We start from the raw sequence: 25,775 nt of genomic DNA, 5'->3' as shown, positions 1-25,775 counted from the left end.
TTTCTGCACATTCATGACATGATCAGTTTTTACATTTTGTGGATATTTCACAGAGCATATTACCAGAGGTCGTCAGGAGTCGGTCCAGGGTCAAGGAAGACCTGGTGGGGTTTCCTGTTTGGATCAGTCAGTCAGGGTTCATCCATATAGTCACCACAGTATGCAGAATTTTTTAAATCTGCTGCTAGTAATTATCAAATAAAAACATAATAAAATGTTTGAAGGCTTGAAAATTCTAACAAAAAAGGCTAAAAAAACCACAATGTTGTCTCTCTTGGGCTGCATTGTTAGTTGATAAACCACTTTTGGTTCATGCACTGCACACCAAACTATAGCAAACCAAACTAGGAACACTGTCATATTTAAAGATATGATATATCTAAAATAAGCTTTTAAAATTCATTATAAAAAACAATTATCAATCTTCATGATTTGAACTTATGAGTACAGTATAGGTTGAAGTTTTGATCATACATGCAGCCTACACTGGGTCATTCATTGTACAGTATAGTGGTCTAACATGAACCTGCTCTTTCATTTTCCAGGTCAGTATTTCAGAGTTTCTCAGAGGAAGGAGAGAGGGACCCCACCCTGAAAGTCATCCTGAAGACACCTGAGACATGTCGTGTCATCCGAGCTGCTCTTCTTTCTGTGACATAAGATCTATTAACCTCTATAGGACAAATGTTGAGTTTTTATGATTGTTTTAAATGAGTCATGTTGCTGTAAAGAGGATAATCAATTATTGTGGTGACAAAGTGTCCAGTTTTATAATTCAGGCATATATTTACTGTATGGTTCATAGTTTTCATGTTAAAACTGACCATGTTACAACACAGACACACTGTACTTACATGCTGTAAAGTATTACACCAAGTAAATATCACTTTTAATAGTATTTTAATTACATTTTGACAAGTAGTAAAATACATGCATCTTTAATGCTCTGATATATAATTTAAAAATCTATTTTTCCAATTTTACTATTTTGTACTTGTATTATAGAGTCTGTGGTGCTCAACAGTGACTTTTCATCTCCGGTGCTTTATCATCGTTTGTCAGTATCACTCTGAAGTCTTTACGGTTAGTAGTTGTGCTCTTTCATCAGCATTTTGAAACATTTTTACAATTTATCATCAGTTTTTCACTTAAGCATGAGAACCACCTCATGCACACTGAATAAAATCACCTGAACTCATAAAAACAAGTACAGTCCTGTTTTAAAAGTCTTTTCTCTCTGAAACTAATCAACGTCTCTTATCTATTTCACTTCTACTCACTGATGTTTGGCTTAAATAAATTGATTCAAGTTTCATTTTCTCATTAATGTTATCATTTTTGCCTTTTTTTTTTTTTTTTTTTTAGAAAAAAACCCATATTGCCACATGATTCTAGGAAATGTCTTTAAAACATTGGGACCAAAGAAGGATGAATGATCTCTTCATACTAGGCAGAATGTTAGATTTGAATATATTCCTGGAAATGACAGCAGATTAAAGATGGACTTTTTTTCTTGTGCATGTATGAAAACAGTCTAAATTGCAAGGGGTTGATTAAATGTGGAAGGTGACATTAAAAAACTTTGTGCTGTCTGTGTACTATAGCAGCAGAGTGCGCTCAGGCTGTGTGTGAGTGTGAGTGTGTATGTAGGCTCCAGGCTGGAGGCTGAGCAGGAGAGAGTGGGAGGAGCGGAAAGTGCTCCAGTCCAATCCGGGCCGCCGGGTAAAGCCTCTCCTATACGCTCTTCCCTCCCTCAGCCCAGTCAGAAAACAGTGAAACCCTCCCATAGAGGTGAGAGCGCAGATGTCATGAGAAAAGCGACCACACGACCAGAGCGCAACGACCGACGCACCGACCGACCTCAGCCCGCCTCCCTGCGCCCAGGTCTGGGATGCTTTTAGCGCAGAGACGCCTCCACTCAGGGCAGCCAGTGGACGTCGACGCAGATCATCAACACTCTTTTCGTTGTTGTTATTTTTAACCGAGGATCTTGCCCCAGCGACGCCCCCCCTTTTTTAAGTGTTTATGTTTGTTTCTTCATGACTGCTGCTTTGGGAAGCGAGCCTCAGCACCAGCTCCAGCAACGCCAACACCATGCGAGGTAAGACCATCCCACTGCTCCCAACACCGCCGCACTTTCCCCAAGCTTCATCCCGCTAAACACACACACACACATGCAGACACACACAGCACGCCAGATTTTATCCCAGATTTGGCCTTGAAAGTTTATTCTGGGAGATTTCTTTTTAGCTGCAAAGCTGTTTTTGTCACTTTACCACCGCCGGACTGAAGGCTTATGGTTGGATTTTTTGCTGCCTTATTTGCCACCTTAAACTATAGGATAAATATATGAAAAGTTTATTTTGATCTCTCTGCGTGTGTGTGTGTGTGTGTGTGTGTTTTGAGTCTGAGTGTGCTTGTGTGTGTATGTGGAATAGGGCCTACAGTAGCCTACAGTTCTGCAAATTCATGCGTAAAGCCACTGGAGTCAGTGAAATTAAAAGTGGCGCATGATATTTTGATTAAGGCTTTAACCATTTGAGCGTCACTCCACAAGCCAATTTAAATTGCAGATAGGCTGTCACCAGATGAGACGGTGTGCAAAAATAAAACTTTATCAATATTGTTTTGGGTTTTGGGAGATAAAACTTTATTGAATGTTTCAGGGCTACTTTTCACGCGCTCTACTAACCCATTTACTTCACGCTCTGCACCGCGCCGGCGATGTTGAAATTCAACGTCAATGTCGTCCTGAGCACACAAACACACACACACACACACACACACACACACATACACACACACACACAGAGAGGTTAACATAGCTCATTCCACTCTCACTAAGCCTTTCCTTGCAGTTATGTGTAAATTCAATTTAAGTGTAATTTATGCGTTTTTTTCGTTTGTCATGAATTATTATTTGCAGCTTATAAGTGGAACATTAATGTTTAAATATGTGCACTTTAATTATTACCAGCTTCGTGTTTTGGGTTTTGTTTTATTTACTGTTCTTGACGTTGTGCAATTACCGCTGACGCAACATGGATGATCTTGAACTCCAATTTATAAATGAATCTGTTTTAAACCGGGTGAACCTCCGCTGTCCCTGTTTGACATTTGAAACGACCAAACTAATTCACAAGGATGTCTGAATGTTAGTTGCACGTTGGAAGAAAAAGAGAGAAGAAACTGTAAGAAAATGTCCCACATGTAATATCCAGACAGTCGAAACTTCACATAAACCATTTAAATGCGCGGCACTATAAATTTGTGTTAAATGAATAATATAAAATCAATATGCAGCTTGCATTTAAAAATAAATAAGACACACATTCACTGACTTTTTAAACCGGACTGTGGCCATGTTGTATGTTGTGTTTAGTCGATGTTTAGTTTTATAGAAGTGATATTGAGTTCTGATTATGTCTAAACATAAATGATTGTTCATTATTATAATTTAGCAAACTCTGTTATTGACCTGATTTATTCATTATAAGGATATATAATAATAATCGTATCCAGCAATTCTGTTTTGATGAGTTAGTGACTTAATTTTCATCAAATTCATACATGAAATACATATTCTGACATGTGGCTATCTATCTATCTATCTATCTATCTATCTATCTATCTATCTATCTATCTATCTATCTATCTATCTGTCTGTCTGTCTGCCTGTATGTCTGTTTTTCTGTAATGTTTTTGTATTTGAATGTCATATAAAGCTTTCTGCTACCTCAGCTTCAGGCCATCAAACCTTGGGCAAGAAAAAACATGAGAAGGCCAAACTCCCCCCCACCTCTCTCTCTCTCTCTCTCTCTCTCTCTCTCTCTCCCTCTCTCTCTCTCTATGTTATACCATGGCAAACTCTTCTGTCATGCACCTTGTATTTTATCCACATTTTAATGGGCCTCGCGACCACTCTCGTGCATGGGAGGCTTTGGGGGGTATCCAGAAAGCTCCAGCTTCCACTTTGTAGCCGGGGTTGGCAGAAGAGGCCCCTGAAGCGTCTCTCTCACCCCTCTTTCTCCATGTCTCTCTCTCTCTTTCTCCCTCTCTCCATCTTCCTCTCTCCCTCTGCACGCCCCAAAGGGTTTTGTCAGATAGAATTAAATCAGTGTGGGCCGCGCGGCCCCCACTCTCAACCTGTGTGTGTATGTGTGTGTGTGTGTGTGTGCGCGGAGTCTCGGCTGCCCTTACATAGAAATGTGCTCACAACCACAAGGTTATAAAAAATAGAGGCCCCTCATGAGCTGTGGTAATTATCATTTAACAATAGCCACAACTCCTGAAGCCCTGACCGAAGATGATGTCACCCCATCAGCCGGCTAGGAAAAGCCAGAGAAATAACTGACAGAATAATATCATCAGGTCCTTTTCTGCATCTCAGAAAATGGAGCATTGTGTTGTTGCTTTTTTTCCAATATGGCTGTGAAGGATGTTGTAAACAGGATAATTATTTCTGTATTTTCAACAGTAACATGATGGTACATTGCCATGAATAGTGTTCTTCAAAAAACCCAACAAAGAAGTTACATAATAAAATAAATCTTTGTAGTGGTAAAAAGTTTTAGCGACGGCAAATTTTTTACTGTCAGTAAATATCCCGTCAAAATAAACAGCCATAAATGGGCAAAACAGAACAAAAATATTACAAAATTATGACATGGCATGAATCTAGTTTGATAATTTACTTCAGTTGATCAATAATATTAATCACGGCAACTGAATGTCATAAATGAGTCTGAAAAAAATATACTTTGCGAACAGAAAACAAAGTTTAGGCATCCAAAACATTATCCCCCTCCCACCAAATGTTGCATTTAGTCCTAATCAATATGAGCTCAATGCTTCTACTGAGATGATGACAACCAAATGTGTTAACACACCAACAAACACATGCATCCATATCACCACAAACATAAGGCAGATATGTATTTTGTATGTCAATAGTTTCCTATTTTCACAGGGACCCTTATACTAGTCTCCATTAGCCTGTATGCTTTGTATTACTAGTAAGCCGAAGAGCTTTTACACCACATAGATGTAGCCAGCTCAGACAGGTCAAAGAGTTCAGAGATGGAGGGAGGAAGAGAGGAGGAGGAGGGAGCTCACAGCGCCATTTGATCTCCTCGGTTAGCGATATGTGTCAATCACAATTTCCCACACTCCTTCACCATGGGAAAGGATAGGATGACAGAGAGGGAGAGCAACAAACTAGTAAGGTGATGACAAGCTGTGTCAAAAGAGCTACTGACAAAATAAGCCTGGAATCCGAGGCGATGGTGACAACCACTCCTGTTGAAAACTTTATTTACCTACAGTAGTCTATATACTCCCTTGCCTGTGCTCACACACAAACGCTGAGAGCTTTACTGACAACACACACACACACACGCAGAAACAGCTCCAATACTACGCATGACGGCCTCATGCCAATAGAATTAGTCCCATCCTGCTTTGCTTTGGAGGCTTGTGTGAGCATTGATTTGTCCGATTCTAAAGCATCCCGGGATCAATTTTTTGTCAAAGCCAACGGAAGCAGTCTGTTTAGGTACGTAGCTAAATCTATGGCACATAATTTAGATGGCATTACTTTAACTATAACGTTAAAAGTCAGTCACCTTTCAGAAAGAGCTCTACAGGCAGCACTTCTAACTGTTTTTAAGTTCATTTATTATCAGTATGTCTTGCTGTTGTAATGCTTGATCCAAAATGTATTTTTTTGTATTAATTTTATATTAAAGATGTATAAAGTGTTACATTTGTGTCCAAATAGATGATGAAAAACATGAAAAGGGAGTCTCTACAGTATATTGCATAACCAAAAGTTGGCTAAAAGCACCAATAATGAACAACTACACCAGAATATGAACTGACATACTTCATACTGAGTAATGAAGGAGCCTAACTGGGAGCCAGTAGCACCATCCTCAGTCAGAAACAGCAGGTTAGCTCTCAGCTTTTGTCACCAAATCACCCTTTTCCATTGTAACCATAGCATTAGTTTTTGCTCACAATAGCGGGCACCTTGCCCCAGTGAATCTGTGGTTTGCAGCGTTATAAGGGCATGTGTTGTTGGTCTTGGTGTTGTTGATTGTGTTGTTTATTGTGTGTTTGTGCTGACTAATGGCCCAGTGTTATGTAAGAAGAGAGGAGAGATTACCCCAAGCCCATGCAGGCCACACTGTTAATCCCTCAACACAGCCCTACTGACTGACTGAGGTACCGCTAGAGTGGTGTTGCAACACACACACACACACACACACACACACACACACACACACACACAAGCTTACATTCAGGACTCACTTCCCACAGTCTGTACACCTGTCTGACAGATACCCGCAGTCTTCTCTTCACCCCGTGTGTCTGCCTGACCTTTTTTAAAGGCGTCTAACTAAAAACATCCCGCCATGCTGAGTGTGTGTGTGTGTGTGTGTGTGTGTGTGTGTGTGTGTGGCCTGGATGGCGGTCCTGTGGTCGCACTGAGCCGCTATCATAGCCCGTGTTTGTTTAGCATGTGCTCAGCGTGCTCTCCATGTTGGTTTTATCCCTCTGCGGCTGTCTGGGGGAGTCGAAGCGAACAGTTTTTTTCCTCAGTCAATTCTCTCTCTCTTTCTCTTTTTTAATCTTTATACACACAAAGCGTGGGCTATACGGCACGCTTCGGTTTGTGTCTCCACTTTATCTTAGCCGGGAGGGATTTCAGCCTGAACCACTCCTAAATTCTAAATCTGCCTTGAAGTCATAGAGTCCTCTGACAGCTCCTTCTGTTTTGTCAGTTTTACTCATCCATGAAGGCAGCATGTCTCAATGGAGGTACAATGATATTCAATATTCACATTTTCCTCCGATTTACATTGAAGTAAAAACCGGGGGAAGAGGCTGACTGCGCTCATTAAACACAGAATCTAACATATGAACAGAGATAGCAAAAAAAAAAAAATAATAATACAACGCTCATATCCAGACCTACAGATGCTTCACATGCACAGGCACAGATGCAGATTTTTGTGGAGAGAGATGTTAAGTGCAGTGTTTGATAGTCCAAAGTCAGAGATCATGTTCACCTGCTCTTGTCAACTCTGGTTTCAAGAGCACTTGTCAAGTAGAAGAGCTGCTATTGAATTAATGCAGGAGATAATAGCACTTTGGACAGTTAATCAGATTCTATCAGAAGCAAAACAAAACAAAAACATGATAGGACATTTATTTACATTAGGTTTTTATTTCTAAGAATATTGTTTTCTCCTTCATTTCAGTCGCTTTAGGAGTGAGATCATTTCCTTTTCTGGACTTTTTTTTTTTGTGTATCTATTTGAGGGTGGAGAACTGATTTGAGAATCTGCGAGGTGAATAAATGGCAAATTCAAGTTAAAGTGGAGTGGTTAAGAGAAGGAGATAAACAGAAAAAGGAGAGAGGGAAGAATGTGAGTGAAAGAATGAGTGAGTGAGATAAGAAAAGAGAGCAAGTAAAGGAGAGACTTAAGAGTTATATAATAGTGCAATCGTGCATGTGTGTGAACGAGTGCTTGAGCAGAGAGACTGTGTGCCTATGTGCAAAAGTAAGGGAGAACAGAAAAGAGGATAAAACAGTAAATTGCGGTGACACATCTGTACACACACACACACACACAGACACACACACACAGTAGGAGATCACACAACTATCCTGTCTTCAGATTACACTCGCATACTGTAGCTGCCCTTAGAAATGAATAACGCCGGGCCCCGTAATAGTAGTATCCAAAGTCCATACTCGCAAACCACCAAGTAGACTTTAGCTAACACTCAAAGCAGATTAGTCCATATACTGTAGGTGTGTGTCGGTGTAATATTCCAGCCTCTACTTTATACTAATACATAGTGAAAATCATGCATCTGCAAATTTGAATTATATAAAAAAAACAAACACTGTCACTTAAAAGTAGGCTGTAACTCGTCTTGCAGCATTTGTCTTAAAATACATGTACAAAACAGATACTTCATGTGTATCAGCTACATGACATCTGAGAGCATGTTGCTAAATGCTTTTTCTCTGTGATGGTGTTCAGTGTTGGCAGGTGCATAGCACGTACTAGCAACAATAAGCCTATAATATGACTTAGCCTTCTGCATCTTTTCTTAATGACAAAGATTAGCCTGTTTTAGTACTTGTAATCCCATTGAAGAGACTCTTATTAGGTCTATGTTTCTTTCTCTCCACACCCCTCTCTCTCTTTCACTCTGTGTCCAAACTTGAGTTACCTCTTTAAACCCGTGAGTGTGTGCTGACTCGTGTGTGTCGTAAAGCGGCGGCTGTTGACATGAGGTCTCCTGTCACTCACAAAGAGAATGCAATTATGAAACCAGGGCGTCTGCTGCTTTTGCTGTCTCGACTCAGATTTAATGTTCATAACGCATTCTGTTAAATCATTCCACTAGAGAGAGAGAGAGAGAGAGAGAGAGAGAGAGAGAGAGCAGGTGAAGAGCAGAGCTGGCTGGGCTGAGCCGAGCTGTATGGTAGTCTTTGTGATCAATTTGCCTCTGTGAGAGATGCCCCTGGGGCCACTTTGGGGAGAACCTTGTTAGGCTGAGTTAAATTGTTGCCCGAGGCGAGCTATTAGCGGCCATCCCTGGGAGAGGACACACACATATACTCACTCACATGCATGCATGCTCACACACTCGCTTAAACAGACAGACACAAATACATTCGAACCGTTTGAAACGTACATCAGCTCGAACGGGAACACGTTCATATGTTTGCATTCACTCTCGAGCAGACGCCTTCTTTCACTCAAAGCAATACATAAACCCACAACCAGTGTTGGAAGAACTCAAGTAGTAGTAACATAGTGTAAAAATACTCCATTACAATTAAAGGACGGGTGTATCACTGTAACATTTACTTCTGAAAGAGTAAGAAATTAGTATTACAACATAAAGACTTTGTTTTGCATGCTTAAATGGCTGGCAGTAAGGTAAGTTACAAGCAGTTATTTGGCTGTATCATGCAAATCAAAATTATCAGTTGAAAAAAGTAAGTAAGTAAAAGTACAGAAGTATTATCAGCAAAATGTACTTCAGGTCAAAAATAAAGTCACTCATTATGCAGACTGGCCCCTGTCAGACATATATTATATATATATATATTATATAATTGGAAAATTATTAATTGGCAATAATTTTAACTGTTTTATATACTGTTGGGAAGTTTAATCTTTAGTTTTGTGTGTAAAATGTTTATCTTCAAAGTAACCTTTACTAGTAACTGTAGCTTTCATGTAAATGTAGTGGAGCCGATAGAAATAATAATGAAATAATAGTCAAGTACAAAACTTGACTGAAATGTAGTAGAGTAGAAGTATAAGTAGCACAAAGTGGGACTACTTTAGTAAAGTACCTCAAAATTGCACATAAGTAAAGGACTTGAGTAAATGTACTTAGTTTCTTTCCATCGCTCCCCAAAACTGCACTTTTCACGCCTGCACACACAAATCTATACAGACATGTACTGTTTATCATAAATAATTTCAGCAACTTCCCATCAGATTTAAAGGCAATCAGTGTTTTGTTAGTGAGTTTGAAACAAGCGTTCGCACAGAAGCTGTTTCCATCCCTCTCTCAGTGATTTAATTCTGCCAGCTATTCACACTAAGTGCTGCTCTCTTCATTAATGCTTTAAAGTCCATTCAGCCTCACTTATGTTGATGTTCCTGTTCCCTGATTTTATCTGACTGGCCAGCGACTATCACTATTAAGGATGTGACTCTTAACAAAACTGAGGGCAAATTTCTCCACACCTTATGTAAGAACTGAAAGCAATTTTCTGTCTCTCCATGGATGTCCCTCTCTTTCTATTTCTCTCTCTACTCTCTTTATGCCTCGCTGGGGTAGCCACCTTTCCTCTCCCTTCCCCCTCAAAGACACACACACACACACGCACACACACAAACACACACACTGTCATCTACAATTAAGCTCAAGTGAAACACCATAGGAGGAGGAGCGTAAGGTTAAGGGAGGATGTGGACATGGCCGACGCCAACAAAACGTTATTTTCTCACTTCGTGAAGGAAACAACAGGATCTCAGAGTGTATGTGTGTATGTAAACATATTCTTCTGTGCATCGATTTCCTTCACCCAAACAAAATATGAACGTCACAGTGTGTGTTTCAACAGCTGAGAGTGCACACATGCATCTCTGTTAACGTGAGAGTAATGGCATGACAGTGGGGAAGAGACGTATAAGAGAGAGCTGTGTGCGTGTGTGTGTTTGTTTCAGCACTTCAGTGTGTGTGTGCATTCTCATGGCTGATTTCAGGATGGTAATGACCAGATGCAGACCTCTCACACTTGGGCTCTTTCCTTCCACTCTGATGCACTCTCTCAGTCCTTAAAGAAAGGTCAAAGGCCGTCAGGGTCCTACAGGTCACCTAGGGGGTTGGAGTGTGAGTGTATGCCTGTGTGTACGTGTGTGTGTACAGTGACCATGAGAGGCAGATCTGAGGAGGCAGATGGGCAGACTCTATGTGTGTGTGTGTGTGTGTGTGTGTATATGTGTTCAGGCAGGGTTTGGGTTTACCCTGTGGATTTTTTCCCACGCCTCCTTCTCCTCTTATCCATCTGAGGACACATGCTGCACTGGGTGGGAGACTGTGTGTGTGTGTGTGTGTGTGTGTGTGTGTGTGTGTGTCAGGGGGAGAGGGGGCAAGGCATAGAAATCATACTGTAAAGTCTGCTTTTTCAAAAAGCAGTTTGCAGTAATGTATGCATTCAAGCATGTCTGAACGTGTCGCATGTGTGTGTGTGTGTGTGTGCCTGTGCATGTGAATCGATGCACTGGATGACAGCCAGCGGCCCCCTTCTGTTCCCTCTCCATGGTGTCCAATCATGCCGCAGCACAATATTCTATGAGCAAACCGCAGCTGATCCCAGACCTGCTATGTGAGCAATTACCCAGAGTGCTTTGGGGCCGCATGGCAAGCTGGACAAGCTCATGCCCTCTGACATACAGCATGGGGGGAGGGCAAGATAGACTGTTTTTCTGACTGTTTGTATGTGTGTGTGTGTGTGTGTGTGTGTCAGAGAGAGGACAGTAGCGTTGGTAAAGTGTGGGAGGGGGGTCGATGATGATAGACTGATGGGAAAAGCAGAGGTTGGGGGTAGTAACATGTATGCTCATGCAGCAACAGTGTGACTATCTATATTACAGAGTGGACAAAGACATGCTTGGCGGTGAGGGATGGAGATGGGGGAGGGGAGATAGGCCCGCTGTATGGCATTATGATTATTACTATTACACACAGCACAGCAGACTGTACAAACAAACAAAGACAGAACCGGTACAGGACTGTATCACGTTATATTACTGAGGAGGGGTCATATTAGTATGTCAGTGTCATGTTTAGCGATAAGATCAGACGTGGACGTTTTAGTCAGGGATGATAACCGCTGGCTTTCAGTTCATCATTGCTGTTTAAGCTGCTACTAAATTCACAGAAGAAAAGCAACTGATTGGACAGCGGTGACAATATCAATCAGAACATTTCAAACAAAGTATAAGAATTTTTAAGCAGCAAATCCAATGTAATGCACATACATTTGGGCCAGATATCAAATCTCTATATTGTTTTGTGCAAACTAAATTTGTCAGGTAGAGAAAGTTAGCATCGAATGCAGCATCAGAATATTAGTATTGTCAGATTTTAACTGTTTTAAATAATAGTTTTTACCATTTTAGACTGAATTTTATAAAGGAAATGTTTGCATATGGCTGCTTATGATTAGTTAACATTTAACATGTGAGAAGTTTGGCCTCTTTTGTTAAATGAAAAAAGGGATTTGTAAAAAAAACATTTATATTCCTCAAATTAAAGTATTGAAAAAAATTGGTATTGGTACATTATTGGCACTAGAATTAAAAAATTGCAAACCTTATACAGTTATAGATGCACAGCGGTCAGTTGTAGTGATGACAATAGGAACTACGGTAAAGAGAAGTGAAGAAGACGTACAGTATAGAAGGTAGATAAAAGTGACTGAAATGCACTTTATTTATTTTAAGGAGAGCAGATAGTCCACCACTCTTCAATGTGTTTTTTAGATGTTTCAGACAGTACAAACAGAAAGGAAACAGAGAAAAGTAAGACAGCACATAGCACAAGTCCGTTTGAATCCATATGCAGTGGCAACGTTTCATTGATTTTAATGGGACAGTATGATGTGAAAACATGACAGGAGACACAGGGGAGATAACCCAAGCAGCACCGCTGTACGCTATTCCCAGCTGTGTGTGTTAATCCACCCAGCGATCACATCACCAAAAGTTTTCTCAGTGTTTTTCATCATTGGCAGGGGGAAGAAGAAAAAAAAAAAACTCTTGTTCCTCTGCTAAAGCTCTATGAGACAAGGAAGACAGAGTTACGCTGAGAGATGGAAATAGATCATGAAATACAGAAACTGAAATGATTTCTGAGTCACACAGCCACTTACAGCGCGGAGGAACACTCAGAGACAAATGAAAAAGTCTGAAGTGGAGTGAATGGCGAACAGTGATAGCATAATTCACAGTGTATAGACATCTAAGGCCGGCGCCAGCGTTGTTCAAATTTAACAAGGAGGGTGGGGGGTAAAGTGCTGATCTCCTTCATTTTCCCAGAAGATATCTAGTTAACCGAGAAGAAGCTATGCATATTTTTAATGAAGTGGAGATACCACCCACATCCATCCCCAACAAATCAACCCATGGGAATACAGTAGGAGTTGTGTTTGCATTTCTGAAGTGCCTTACATTGGCAAAAGTTATGATAGAAAGTGATTTCAAATGTTCCATAAGCTGTGACTCTACAGCACCAACCTCAACTGTAGCCATGTTATTGTTACTGCATGATATTTTCTGTCAGTGTATGTGTGTGTGTGTGTTTGTGTGTTGCTTTTGGTCTTTTCTTTCTGTTGTAGATCAATCCTGCAGGCTGAATAAATGAAACATGCATGTCCAGTCTGCCTCTTTTGGAAACACACATACATCGGCGGCACACAGAAGCACACACATAGAAACTAAACATGTATAGCAACACCTAGTGGACTTAATTTGCTGTTACATTATCAGTATATGGAAACTGCCCTTTGAAACAGTCATGTCACTGTGTGTGTGTGTGTGCATGTTTGTTCATAACTCTTAAAGGTACTCATAACCCTGAGTGTGAGCTACTTATGTGCTTTAGATGAAGTATTGCTAAGATATCGGTGCTAGGCTGCTGCTTTTTTTTTCTGCAGTGCAATGTAGATAATTAGGACTCTATTTAGAGAGAGGGCCAGCCCAGGAAATACACAGGAGATCCTCACTTCATTAAAAATCAATTATCATAACACACGTGCCAGCGCAATACAGCCCTCATGGCCACAACCAGCCACACACACGTGCACGTGTGCAAACGCTCACTGTAGAGCGCACTACAACAGCTATCTTTGCCTTGTTCTTCCTGAGATCTATCTATCTTTTTCTCTCTCATGAGATTGTGTGCGGGCCTGATCCTCCTCTTAGCTGAGGAATCGCCAGCGTTGCACTCCCGCTCTTACATAACAACCTCAGGATAACGCTCACTCTCCCGCTGGCTAAGGACGCTGTCAGTCACTCAGCTCGGACTGGGTCACCTCAGGTTGGAGAGAAGTCCCGCCCACCTCTGTGAAAGGCATGTAGCTAGGAGCAAAATAGTCTCCCAATAAAAGAGAAATGACTGGCTGTTTTTTTTTGTGCACTGAGGTTTTATTTGGAAATGGATGCCTATCAAGAGAGAAGTTTTACTCTATTTTAGAAATTCACTTTCACTGAAGCTTTTAAACTATAAGTTTGCTTCTGCAATGTGAAACCATGAAATTAAATACCCAAAATGCATCATCATACGTCCTAACTTCGAAAAACAATAAGAACACAGATTCCTCTATACACCCAGCACATAAAACGTCTTAATTCTACCATAATCCACCACTGCCGCTGAAATGTAACAAGGCAGCTGCAAACGTGTATTGTTGACTGGATGAGGTAGTGGGAGTCCTTTGGTAAACAATTCACAAAGCCTCCGCTGGTGAGAGAGCACGACAGGACAAACAGCGATGATACACCGATGACATCACTTCCTTTAAGAGTGTGACAGCCTAGCACATCATCGCTGTGACAGCCAGACGAGAGTGCAGAGAGTGGGTGGTCACCCTGGCAACGGCAATGCTGTCATGACCGTCTCCCTATATCCTACCTGACAGTCCCCGCTGGCAATGAGCATACACACACACACACTCAACAATGCACACACCCACACACACACACACACATTCACACACACACACACACACATAGACATGTACACATACGTAAATTTCTTTATTTTTGAAACACTCGCTCAAACCCTCTCTGAAACACAAACGCGCACTAAAACAATGCACATGCCCACACGCCCATGCTCCTTTGGGCATAATTATGCGATACAAAGAAGAGTACAATCTCCCATGGGGTAAAAAGAAATGCTGAGAAGATACACTGTAATCACTGGAGAGAAACAGTAAACACTCACTCCTCTGAGGTAGAAAAACTGCAAAGAACCTTTTCTAAAAATCTACAGAAATAATAAGTATGTATATCCACATCACAGAGGCAAGTGTGGGCTGAACATAAAGTACGTGATAAACAGTTACAACAGCAAAAAGTAAGAGGATTGCGAAGAGCAGAGAATGAAACAGATAAGACTCATTGCTGATGCACTGTTGTCCTGTCTTCTGTTTACTGCTCATATGTGGTCTGTTGATAACAGCCGCGTCCCGGCCACAACTGACCTGTTTTACAGACTATAAATAGCATGTTGCAGACCACGTTCATTGACAGCTCTGTGTACTGTATGTGTTGTCTGTGTGTGTCGTCCCAGTCCAGTACTCTGCTCTGACCCAGTTTGGAGCTAGTTGGGTAGGAATCGGTGGAAATGGGTCATGTCTTGAGCTGCACCAGAAGTCGCAGCGTGAGCTATGCTACCTTTAGCGTGCAGTCAAAGAGTGTGTGTCATAACGGCACCCCAACCATAGGTCATTCATTCACAGACAATCAACTGTGATGGGACACAATGATCTATTGTTGGGTTTGAGGGACTATATGTAAATTATCACATGACAAGAGACAAATAAAGGGATCATTCACATCTTGAACGACAACCATAAAGATAACGCTGCATGAAATCATAGGCATAGTCACACAGTACATAGTCCAACTGCATAGACTGGTAGTGAGGTTATAGTCTGTAGACATTTTCATGCCTCCTGTTGGCCACTAGGAGGCAAATAGGCAAGTGAATTAATGAAAGGAAGAACAAATGAATGGCTATGTGAGGGAGTTACTTTGTGGCTCCATAAAATTCATTGTTTCTGTCACAGTTCCATCACTATTTCTATATTCTCACTTCTCCTCTCCAGTATGAATAACCTGTGCTGTCCAGCAGTGTCCCTGAAAAAGGTTTACGTCATGTCTATGTAATGAGAATACAGCACAGCTCACATGAATCAGCTGGCATTGGCAGACCAGCTGCGAGTATCTGTGTGTGTTATAGCAGATATTTAAAGATATTTCTAGCGTGAAGCAGTTAAACTCCCTAAGGTGCAGGTAGGGTATTCAGTGTATGGATAGCAGTCACTGTCTGTACCTGCTGCTTACACAGACAGAACTGTCTCCATTGATCCTCATATGGGATTATCCAATTATATATACTGCACACTCATTCCTCCAAAGACATTGAGTTTAGGAACATATATGTATATATATATACTGTATATACATATACACACTTATAGATAACTCATATTATCTGCACATACTTATACAGTTGCACAAATGCACAAGAAATAACCAGATTCAAATACACTTCGGTGTGCACACACATACACTCAAGAAATATTCAGACATGCATACAGGAACACACACGCAAACACAACTCAGGCCCGAGCGCTCTCTGCAAATACACAACTATGAAGCACAAACTGCAGTTGCACAGTGCAAGTCATATATAGTTTGTTAGGGGGATCAATTAGGCAAAATTCATGCAAATGTGTAATAAACAACTAATAAACTTGTATTTTCCATTCAGGATGTTGACTTTGTCTATTGACGAACTTCTTGGAAAGTTAATAAAACTTGCAGAACTTCCTACATGTGGGACTATGCAAGGAGATTAATGTTGAATGGCTATTTCAGCTGTGGCTAAGCCACTGCTCAGCAGAACCAGCTCGTCGGGAAATAATTTAGGATTAGATAGGCGGTCTAATCTCTTTATGGAGTGTGCCGTCTCAGCAGACATACCTGCCTACCTCTACATCGATCCCATATCTCTTATCAGGAACTGCGGCTTTCTCTTTTCATACACTATGGATAATATGTTCAAAGACACCAGCGACAGGTGCTTCTGTGTGTTACACTGAAATAGTTTCTGTTGCTCATATTCTGTGCCTTTGGTTGTGACTCTTCATGGAGCTGCCTATACACAGTGAGTAACATTTTGAAGTAAATGCAAAGTAGTTAAATTAGTAAATTTGTGGATTAACAAAAAGCTAAATACCGAAAGCATCACTAGAAAGGTTGTAGTGTGTGAGTGTGTGTGTGTGTGTGAGAGAGAGAGAGAAAGTGAGAGTCAAAGAGAAAGTGTGGTCCTTCAGTGATGTAACCTGTTTTCTCATTATGGGCAACCTTTCGAACCTGCAGGGGTCTCTCCTTCAGGAACCCCCACACACACAATTAATGCTGTCTTGTCACTTATGTGTATATGTGTGTGCACGTATGCAGTCCTCCACGTCCCAGTCATTAGAAAAACTCCTACAAAGACATACTGAATGTCCAGATGTCACGGTGCCCTTGTGAAGTTGTTCTCTTAAATCGCACACATACCGTGCGTGCACACACACACACACACTGTAACCTCAATCAGGTCCTACAGCCAACCAGGTTACGTGCTGTTTTTTTTAAACCTCAAATTAGCCCACCAACTGAGATCTAAAAATCAGTTAAAGTGAGGTGACTGAATCTGGGGTTCTACATTGGAAAACAAAAGTTTGTGTCCTGTCAAATGTGTTTTCCTTCACCTCACTTTTGTAACACACATTTTTTCTTTCCTCTGTTTTTGCTTGCAGCCCAAATCGAAGTTATACCATGCAAAATCTGCGGAGACAAATCATCAGGTATCCACTATGGAGTCATAACATGCGAGGGATGTAAGGTGAGACTTCATAAATTGTTTCATATTAATCTAATATGAACACTTTGAATGTTTGGTTTGTTTTGCTCAGAAATTGTGCACTCATGCACATTCTGTGCTCTACGGATACCTGTAAGTCTGTATTCACGCTCTCTGTTGACGTGTAACCAGGGTTTCTTCAGACGGAGTCAGCAGAACAATGCATCCTACTCCTGCCCCCGCCAGAGGAACTGCCTCATCGACAGAACAAACCGCAACCGCTGCCAACACTGCCGCCTGCAGAAATGTCTCGCCCTAGGAATGTCCAGAGATGGTGAGGCCCAGAATATCAATACCTACTGTATATCTATATCTGTAAAGAGAAATGATCATCATGTTTTATCATGTTTGGTGCATGAGTGTACACACAGATACATGCAGATCCTATAAGTATGCATAACTGTACATATGGGAGAGCTATAGGATCACATGCACTGTTTTTCTGACTTCAAAATGCTGATTTTTATACTAAAGCTTTGTGGAATATTCTCCAAAAAGAAGATTTTAAATGCTTAATGATACTACTTTTAACTGCTTTATGCTACATGGAGGAGCTAAAGGACAACGGTAGTTTTATGTTGTTTTAAAAATGTTGTCTCTCCATTATTTTGCCAGCGGTAAAGTTTGGCCGTATGTCCAAGAAGCAGCGTGACAGTCTGTATGCAGAGGTCCAGAAGCACCAGGCGCGACTGCAGGAGCAGCGGCAGCAGCAGACAGGTGAAGCAGAAGCTCTAGCACGTGTTTACTCATCCAGCTTAACCAACGGACTGTCCACCCTTAACCATGAGATTGGGGGCACCTACGCCAATGGTCACGTCATTGAGCTGCCCAAGGGTGGCCATGGTAACGGAGCTGGGGTCCCAGGAGGATACTACGGGATGGATTCCACCCAGCCGTCTCCAGACCAGTCGGGTTTAGACATGTCGGGCATGAAGCACATTAAGCAGGAGCCAGTGTATGACTTGACGCCAGTACCCAACCTGTTCAGCTATGGAGGCTACCAGGACAGTCAGCTGGGACCCAGTAACGTCAGCATGGGAGAGCTGGGTAAAGACCGCATCACATTTTGTTCCATTTGAAAGACAGAGGCAGAATACTGGTTCATCATTCAAAATCTGCATAAAACAACAGTTATCCACAAAGTTGTCCTGGTAGAAAGTGTGAGTCAGAGTGCTAATCTGAGTGCAGAACAGATCAGACAGGCTTACACAGCTAGCTGACAAGGTGTCATATTACTGTATGTACAGCTCAGGCTGTTAGCACAATTTACAATTAAGAACTTAACACAAATCCGAGGAAATGTCAACTTAAGCAGTACATGCGTAGCAAAGAAAAAAACCCTTAAGTTGCTTTTTTCTCTTTTTCAAAATAGTTTTTAACACATAGGAACCATAGTATCTACAGTATTATGTGCAGAACACATGTACCTTTTTTGGTACACTGCAGCCCTGCTTGATGTACATTTACACATACCAAACACCACTGTATCAAATGTATAAATGAAGTAATAAATGCATGAACATACTGTATGACAAGGAACAAATGAATAAATACAAACAATCCCCTCCTCCAGACCGTATTGCTCAGAATATCATCAAGTCCCACCTGGAGACATGTCAGTACACAACAGAGGAGCTGCAGCAGCTAGCCTGGCAGACACACTCTTATGAAGAGGTCAAGATGTACCAGAGCAAGGTGAGATTCATGTTGTGACACCATCCTCATGTGTTAGATGTGAAAACATTAGATTTTAGATGTCCTGTGTAGTTTTCAGCTACTCCTGCTGTATTCATTATTACTTACATTATACTTCTGTGTTTAGTACATTATTGGCCATTAATGTGCAGTGCTTTGAGATGATTTTTAATCAGGACGTGTACAATGAGAAATGATGGAACAGACAAATGCAATTTGTGGACATACTTGGGAATGAGAAAATGGCTCTCTCACCAGTGGAAATTAAAATTCAGTTCACCTTATCCCTTCCCCACCCTCTCTTAAACACAGGCAGTTGTAGTCATAGCAATAACAATTGTAGAATACATTTATGAGAGAAGAACAGCAAGATATTTCATTTCATTTAGTCACATGAATACAGGGATGCAGCGTAAGCACATATGACCCTAAACTGAATGTGTTTGGTTTCAGCCCCGGGACGTGCTGTGGCAGCAGTGTGCCATTCAGATCACCCATGCAATCCAGTACGTGGTGGAGTTCGCCAAGCGCATCTCAGGGTTCATGGAACTGTGCCAGAATGACCAGATCCTCCTGCTCAAGTCAGGTGAGTCAAATGGACTGTGAATCCAGGGTGACCAGGGCCTGCCTGTCTGTCTTGACACAGGTCAGACAATGTAGCTCAAGGAAGAAAAACTTATGTGGCTTCATATTCTTCTGTTTGCCTGTTTCTCAATATATCAGCCTCAAAATCACTGTCAGGCTCAAACCAATCTCTCTCCATGGTTCCTCCAGGTTGTTTGGAGGTAGTCTTGGTAAGGATGTGCAGGGCATTCAACCCTCTCAACAACACTGTACTCTTTGAAGGGAAGTACGGAGGCATGCAGATGTTCAAAGCTCTAGGTAAGACATTACTACCTATGCATTTCATCTTGGTGTAAATTAGGAAAAAAGGCCAATCGAAATTGAAAGAAAAGGGGGAAAAATGCAAAAACTCAAATGAAAAAATCCTCTACCCTGTGAGGTATTTTTGCTCCTCTGTGCATACATGACCAGAATAAGTATAATGAAAATCTCTTTTTTTTTTCTGCCCTTCCCTGTCCTCTTCTCTGTTTCCCTCCAAGGTTGTGATGACTTAGTGAGTGCAGTGTTTGACTTTGCCAAGAGTTTGTGTTCACTGCAGCTGACAGAGGAGGAGATCGCTCTGTTCTCGGCAGCTGTACTAATTTCCACAGGTCGGTGAACATCCCCTAATTTTACTATAATAAAAGAAGCAATGCTTGCACTTAGTAGTAAGCAAAACAAGATAGTCACTCTGTTTACATTTGTCTGTTTTACGCAGCCTCATCATCAGTGTTAATTTAGCTCTCGCAATATGAAAATCAACACAGTGCAAGTAATTAAGTCCATGCACATCAGAGCCTCTGAGCCACAGCTCTCCAATCAACATATGTCAACTCAAAACTGTTAGCATTCAAAAATAAACACTTCTCTTTTATTTTTCCTTCTCAGATCGGCCGTGGCTAATGGAGCCCCGGAAAGTCCAGAAGCTCCAGGAGAAGATCTACTTTGCTCTGCAGCACATTATGCAGAAGAACCACATGGACGAAGATGCATTGGCTAAGGTAGGCCAAGGCTTTGTAGTGAGATGAGTCATGCCAAGGCAGCCTCTGAGGCACTGTCCTCTTACATGAATCCTTAGACAAGTCAAACGCAGACAGCAGCTTCTGGTTTCAAGGAGAGGTTGAGAAATGAAATATCAGAAGCTCAACTCTTCAAAAACATCTAATATTTTCCTTCTCTGTTCATCAGTCTAAATTTCTTTGTCCTTGACTGTTTTTTTTTCCTCTTGTCTGGCAGCTGATCAGCCGTATCCCAACGTTGTCAGCCCTGTGTACGCTCCACACCGAGGAGCTTCAGGCCTTCCAGCAGCTCCACCCAGAAACAGTCAACGTCCTCTTCCCTCCGCTCTACAAAGAACTCTTCAACCCCGACCCCAACTCTGCCATGGCCATGCCCAAGTGACTGCCTGTGGTCCCACTGCAACAAACAGAGTCAGTGGAGGACCAAGAAAATAAGACAACCGCAGCGTCTGACAAGATGACAGTGGTGGTGTCTACTATGTCATCGTCATGGCAACCACATACTCCAGAGCTCCCCTGACCTCCTTTCAGGCTGGGGGGTGAGGAGTCATCTGCCAGAAACTTACAGTTACCGCCAACAATACTAGGAATGTCCAGCACTTATCCCATCCTGTTCACCGATACAGTCTGAAGAATGTATATATAAATGAAACGCGCCCCCAAGCCACAACCTGAGCGGGGCTTCCTCCTGTCTCCTGAACTGAACTGACTGACCAGAAATGTACAGACTTTAAAAAAAAAAAATCTAGGAACAATTTTAAGCTGTCAATCTTAAAAAAAAAATGGGTAAGTTAATTTGTTTTAACTTTGAAAAAATCTTTTTGTTTGTTTGTTTTTTTTTTTTTTTTCACATGATGAAATTGTGAAGTTGAAGAAGCTGGATGGGGGAGGGAACTGTGGATTTAGTGAAGCTATTGTAGATATTCTTCTAGTGCAGAGCGGATTCCAGTATTACTTCTTGTTCTGTTAAAATAAGTTAGTCCTAATTTAAATATACAGCAGTCCACTGCGGCTGACTATACCTTGTCTATGTGTTTTTATTTTATTTGATAGTTTCTTGTGTACAGAATTTGTAAAGTTGAGACTTGTAAAAGAATATTGGGTAAAACCGGGAGTCGATTCGGGTTTGTTGATAATATAGAAGCCTTGTCTGGATTTTGTTCATATGTAAAGAAGGTATTGCATCCTTCTGATGAGAACTTATAGAAATGTAAAGAGATCATATGAAGGATTTTAAAAGAAAATAATGGCTACTACTTTTCAAGGTGAAGATGTATACATAAATATTCTATTTTGCAAGAAAAAGAATTGGGCAGATTTGCCGTCCTATTAATCATTTTTTTGTCGCTGCAATAATGATGTCCAATAAAAGCTGGACTGCTTTCGAACAATCAACCAGAAACAACAATCAGAAACTAGGACCTCACAATAAACCCAACCTCTTCCCAAATTCCCTTCACCCAGCCCCTTATTCCTTATGTATTAGGGCCTTGACATTTCGGCAGACATAAGTGGATCAAGTGGATGGAAATTCCACCAAAAAGATGACAACTGAAAACAAACTTGAATTTAACTTACAACTTTCCAATCTTCAAAGACCTGTATGAGTGCTGTATGCCCTCATCCCTCACATCACTATTTGCACAATCCAGTCCATGGATGTCAATCACTCTGGGCTGTGAATATGAAGGACCCTTTTTCTCTAGAGAGCAATAACTTTCACACTGCCTTTCTGATCTTAACCCTCTCCTTTCCTATTTTCAGCTGTTCAGAACAGGGTAGCAATTTTAACTAGAATGCACTATAATTGACTCTTGATCTCTGTTAATCATCTCTACAGATGGCACTCATTCCGCCACAGACTCTGCAGTGTTTCTAATGTGACACGATATGATCTGGGGTTAGGACATACACAGAGCACTGATTTCCAGATGTGAAGAAAAAAAAAAGATCTTTAACAACGTGTAAAAACTGCAATATTACATTAACAATTCATACAGGAAAACTGTGATAGACAATCACTTTTTTGTTTTTTGTTAGTCATTACATATTTATTAGTATTACAGAGAGAATTTTGTGATGTTTTTCCTACCCTTATGTTATGTTGATTAGCATTTGGCCACTGTGTAAAATCATACTGCTTTTACTGGGCATTCATTTCATCTGAGCATGTCGGATTCTGCTTATTACGGTATCACTGCCTTTTGTGGTGAGGCAACATTATGAAAGGATGCACAGGTCTTAACAGTTTTATGCATTTCTGCATTCAGCCACTGGGTGCTCTGTATGCATTATTTTTGTAAAGAGATCTATGATTTGAGTTTTGACAAATCTTAAAGTACATCTGAAGAGCTTCCTTTAAAAATGAGCTATTTACCAAAATAACACTTTACACACTAGAAAAAATACAACATTAATCAGCTTGTTACCTTAATACTTGTTTGACAAAATGTCAGTTTTACTGATTTGGTGTTTGCCCAATATACTGGACAATGACCACAACATTAAATAGACATGAGCATGTGTGGTCTTACAGTTTACTGGAGAGGGACATCACTTAGACGTTTACCTCAGATTTAATTACTATGATTATATTAGTGAACTCCTGTTATTTATGCACAAAAACTGAAGACATCTGTAACATTTTCTGACATCTGAATGCAAATGCACATTACACGGTGGCCAAATCTTCAACTTCCCTTATGCATGGACACGGACTAGTTATGCATTCATTAACATTAAAAACACTTTTCAGTTTACATTTTCATCCTAACATACATGTTTTCTCCATGTGGTGAACAAAACTATGTTGACAGCACAGGAATGAGCATCAAATCAAATTAGTGCTCTGCTCTACATCCAAGTCTGTTCACTGCTGCCTCTCAGCGATCAATTCACAGGTTCCTTCAAAGCCCAGGATCCTTGTTTTCGACCCCTGACCCTACCCCAGATCAGAGGCCAGTGACTCTTTAAGACAATCACTTGCTCATTAAGGCTTGATGCACTACACAGCATCTCTCAGGGAGCAGCTCTTTTTCTGACTTTGCATTTAATATTTTTGCAAATTTACAAAAATGTAATTATAAAAGAATTACTTTTTGAGATAAAAACGGCATACGCCGCCAACGTATGCTGGCAATGGAATCTGCCCAGACAAGGCTTTGATAAGTGTGTGTCTGTGTGTATGTATGTGTGTATAGAGCATGAATTCACTGTCCAAATCTCTTTAGTGCCCAGACTATATGACAAGCATTATTACGTAGCACAAGAACAAAAAATATATATATACTCTATATCAGTGTGCTCTTGTCACCACTGTACACTCATGTTTACTACTTATTTTGCTGCTTTTGGGACAGTGCGGGAAGTCCACTAGTAAGCTGTGAATCAAGCGCCATCACAACACCCCTGGGACAGTGAATTCCAACTCTGAAAATGAAGTTTTTGTGTGTGATGTTTTTTATTTTCCCTTGTTAGACTGTGAAACAGAGGGGTGGGATGGGGTTGTGAGAGGGGATGTGCTGGCAAGAACGAGTGGCAACGCAACACTGTAAGTAAGATACTGTAGCAATAAGAACTGGAGGCATTTACTACTGTCATGTTTGCATTGTAAGATTATTTTTTATTTTATTACTATTTACTATTATTATTGTTCTTATTATGACTACTATTCTTCTATTACTATTAGCCTATTGTTGTTCTGTTCTATTTGCATGACGTTTCATTGCAATGAAACATTTGGGGCTTATTTGTGTTTTCTCTTCTCATGATATTGTGGGTTTCGCGGGAGGGATTATTGGCAGGGTGGGCGATGGGTTTAGGGTGAATTCCACATCAATTCAGTCAGTTCAAAGCTAATTTTTTTTCACAATCTGAAAGACTTTTTAAATAAAATGCTCTTATTTATACACAGTCAATTTATATAGTCAAATATGTTGTTCAAATGGAAATGTTTTTTTTTCGTAACCTTTGAATGTGTGAATTGGTTTAACCAGTCAGTGAACAGCCCTTTCTGAACTGGCCTTATTGAACCGGATCAGAGACCCTTAACCTGCGGCGGGGGCGGGGGGAGGGAACGATGTGGGGAGGGTAATCTATTCTGAATGTTATGGAGTAGCCTGTTCAGTGTGAGGGGCTGAACGCATCATGCGCCTTTACCACTCCATCAACACAGACTGACATCGCAGAGCGCACAATAAAAGCAGTCGTCATTCTATGTGATGGCTCCGACAAATCTGCGCAGACATTTTTAATACACTTGGTTTGAAATGCATTTCCTACACTTAGTCAAATACACTCCACCCCAAACCTCCTTCTCCCTTTCCTGAGAAAACCTGTGTGAGCGTGTGTGTGTGTGTGCATGTGAGTGTGTGTGTGTGTGTGTGTGTGAGAGAGAGAGAGAGAGAGAGAAACAGTGAGAGTGAGATAATGTTTGCTCTACCAATGCTTTGTAAACGTTCTTGATGCATTACACATGCGTGCAATTGAAGTAGTGTTGAAAATTGTTAATTTATTGTTTAGAATGTCTTTGCGTCCCAGCAAGAGCAAATAAAACAAAATGTAGCAATCTGTAACCGAAAATCTAAAAGGTACTCGGGCTACAGAACCTCTTTTACACAGGACTAACAAAACAAAAACTACAAAAAAAAAAAAAAAAAAAAAAAAAAAGAAAGAAACTTTTTTTTTGTTTTCAAAGTGCCATAGCTAGTGAGGAGAGGAAGGATTGGCAGAGTGGGGCGTAGATGCTTTACTGTGTGAGTTTACTTGAGAAACCAATCAAAAAGGGGAACTCCAAGGAACATGTGTATTTGATTACACTGACAAACCGTTTTTACATTTTATGCTTTTTTCATTTGGTGAGAGGGGACTCTGCTGGACTCTGAACTCTGACTCTACTATCAATCCACGAGTCGTACTGTGTGAGCAGTTTTCATTTTCACATGAGAATGAAAATAAGTGTGTGTCCGTGTGCATGCATGCATTTGCATTTAAGAAAGCCGCAAACATCTACATGCGATGGATCAGAATGGGTTGAAGTTCAGAGCTATGCAGGGCCCTTACCGAGTCCTCCTTTGAGATGTATATACAATGTGAAGGTCTGAAGTGATTTTTGTTAAATTCTATATTTTATCGCTTTTGTAGACATTTTGTTGTGGGAAGAAAACAAAATAAAAGACATTTTATGGGTGCATTTCTGCCTCGTTTTTC

General features: G+C 40.8%; 1 protein-coding gene across 1 annotated transcript; it reads left to right on the top strand.

The window, feature by feature from the left end:
- The first annotated feature begins 1,778 nt into the window (after nucleotides 1–1,778).
- Nucleotides 1,779–25,756, top strand: rorb (RAR-related orphan receptor B). The gene is made up of 10 exons (XM_067605607.1): nucleotides 1,779–2,101; nucleotides 17,147–17,232; nucleotides 17,383–17,524; nucleotides 17,866–18,297; nucleotides 18,824–18,945; nucleotides 19,399–19,531; nucleotides 19,720–19,827; nucleotides 20,049–20,159; nucleotides 20,437–20,549; nucleotides 20,785–25,756. The coding sequence occupies exons 1-10, from the start codon at nucleotides 2,095–2,097 to the stop codon at nucleotides 20,947–20,949; spliced, it is 1,419 nt and encodes a 472-aa protein (XP_067461708.1). The 5' UTR covers nucleotides 1,779–2,094; the 3' UTR covers nucleotides 20,950–25,756.
- The last annotated feature ends 19 nt before the right edge of the window (nucleotides 25,757–25,775 follow it).

Source organism: Thunnus thynnus, chromosome 2, assembly GCF_963924715.1.
Source record: "Thunnus thynnus chromosome 2, fThuThy2.1, whole genome shotgun sequence".
Classification (NCBI taxonomy): Eukaryota; Metazoa; Chordata; class Actinopteri; order Scombriformes; family Scombridae; genus Thunnus; species Thunnus thynnus.
Note: the sequence above shows the minus strand (reverse complement) of the source record. Positions and strands in the feature narration are given on the sequence as shown.

Bases quoted from the DNA above. Each gene is read 5' to 3' on its own strand.
- rorb (XM_067605607.1), top strand. The intron at 18,298-18,823 runs GTAAAGACCGCA...CCCCTCCTCCAG, and splicing joins CGTCAGCATGGGAGAGCTGG to ACCGTATTGCTCAGAATATC. The intron at 19,532-19,719 runs GTGAGTCAAATG...TGGTTCCTCCAG, and splicing joins GATCCTCCTGCTCAAGTCAG to GTTGTTTGGAGGTAGTCTTG.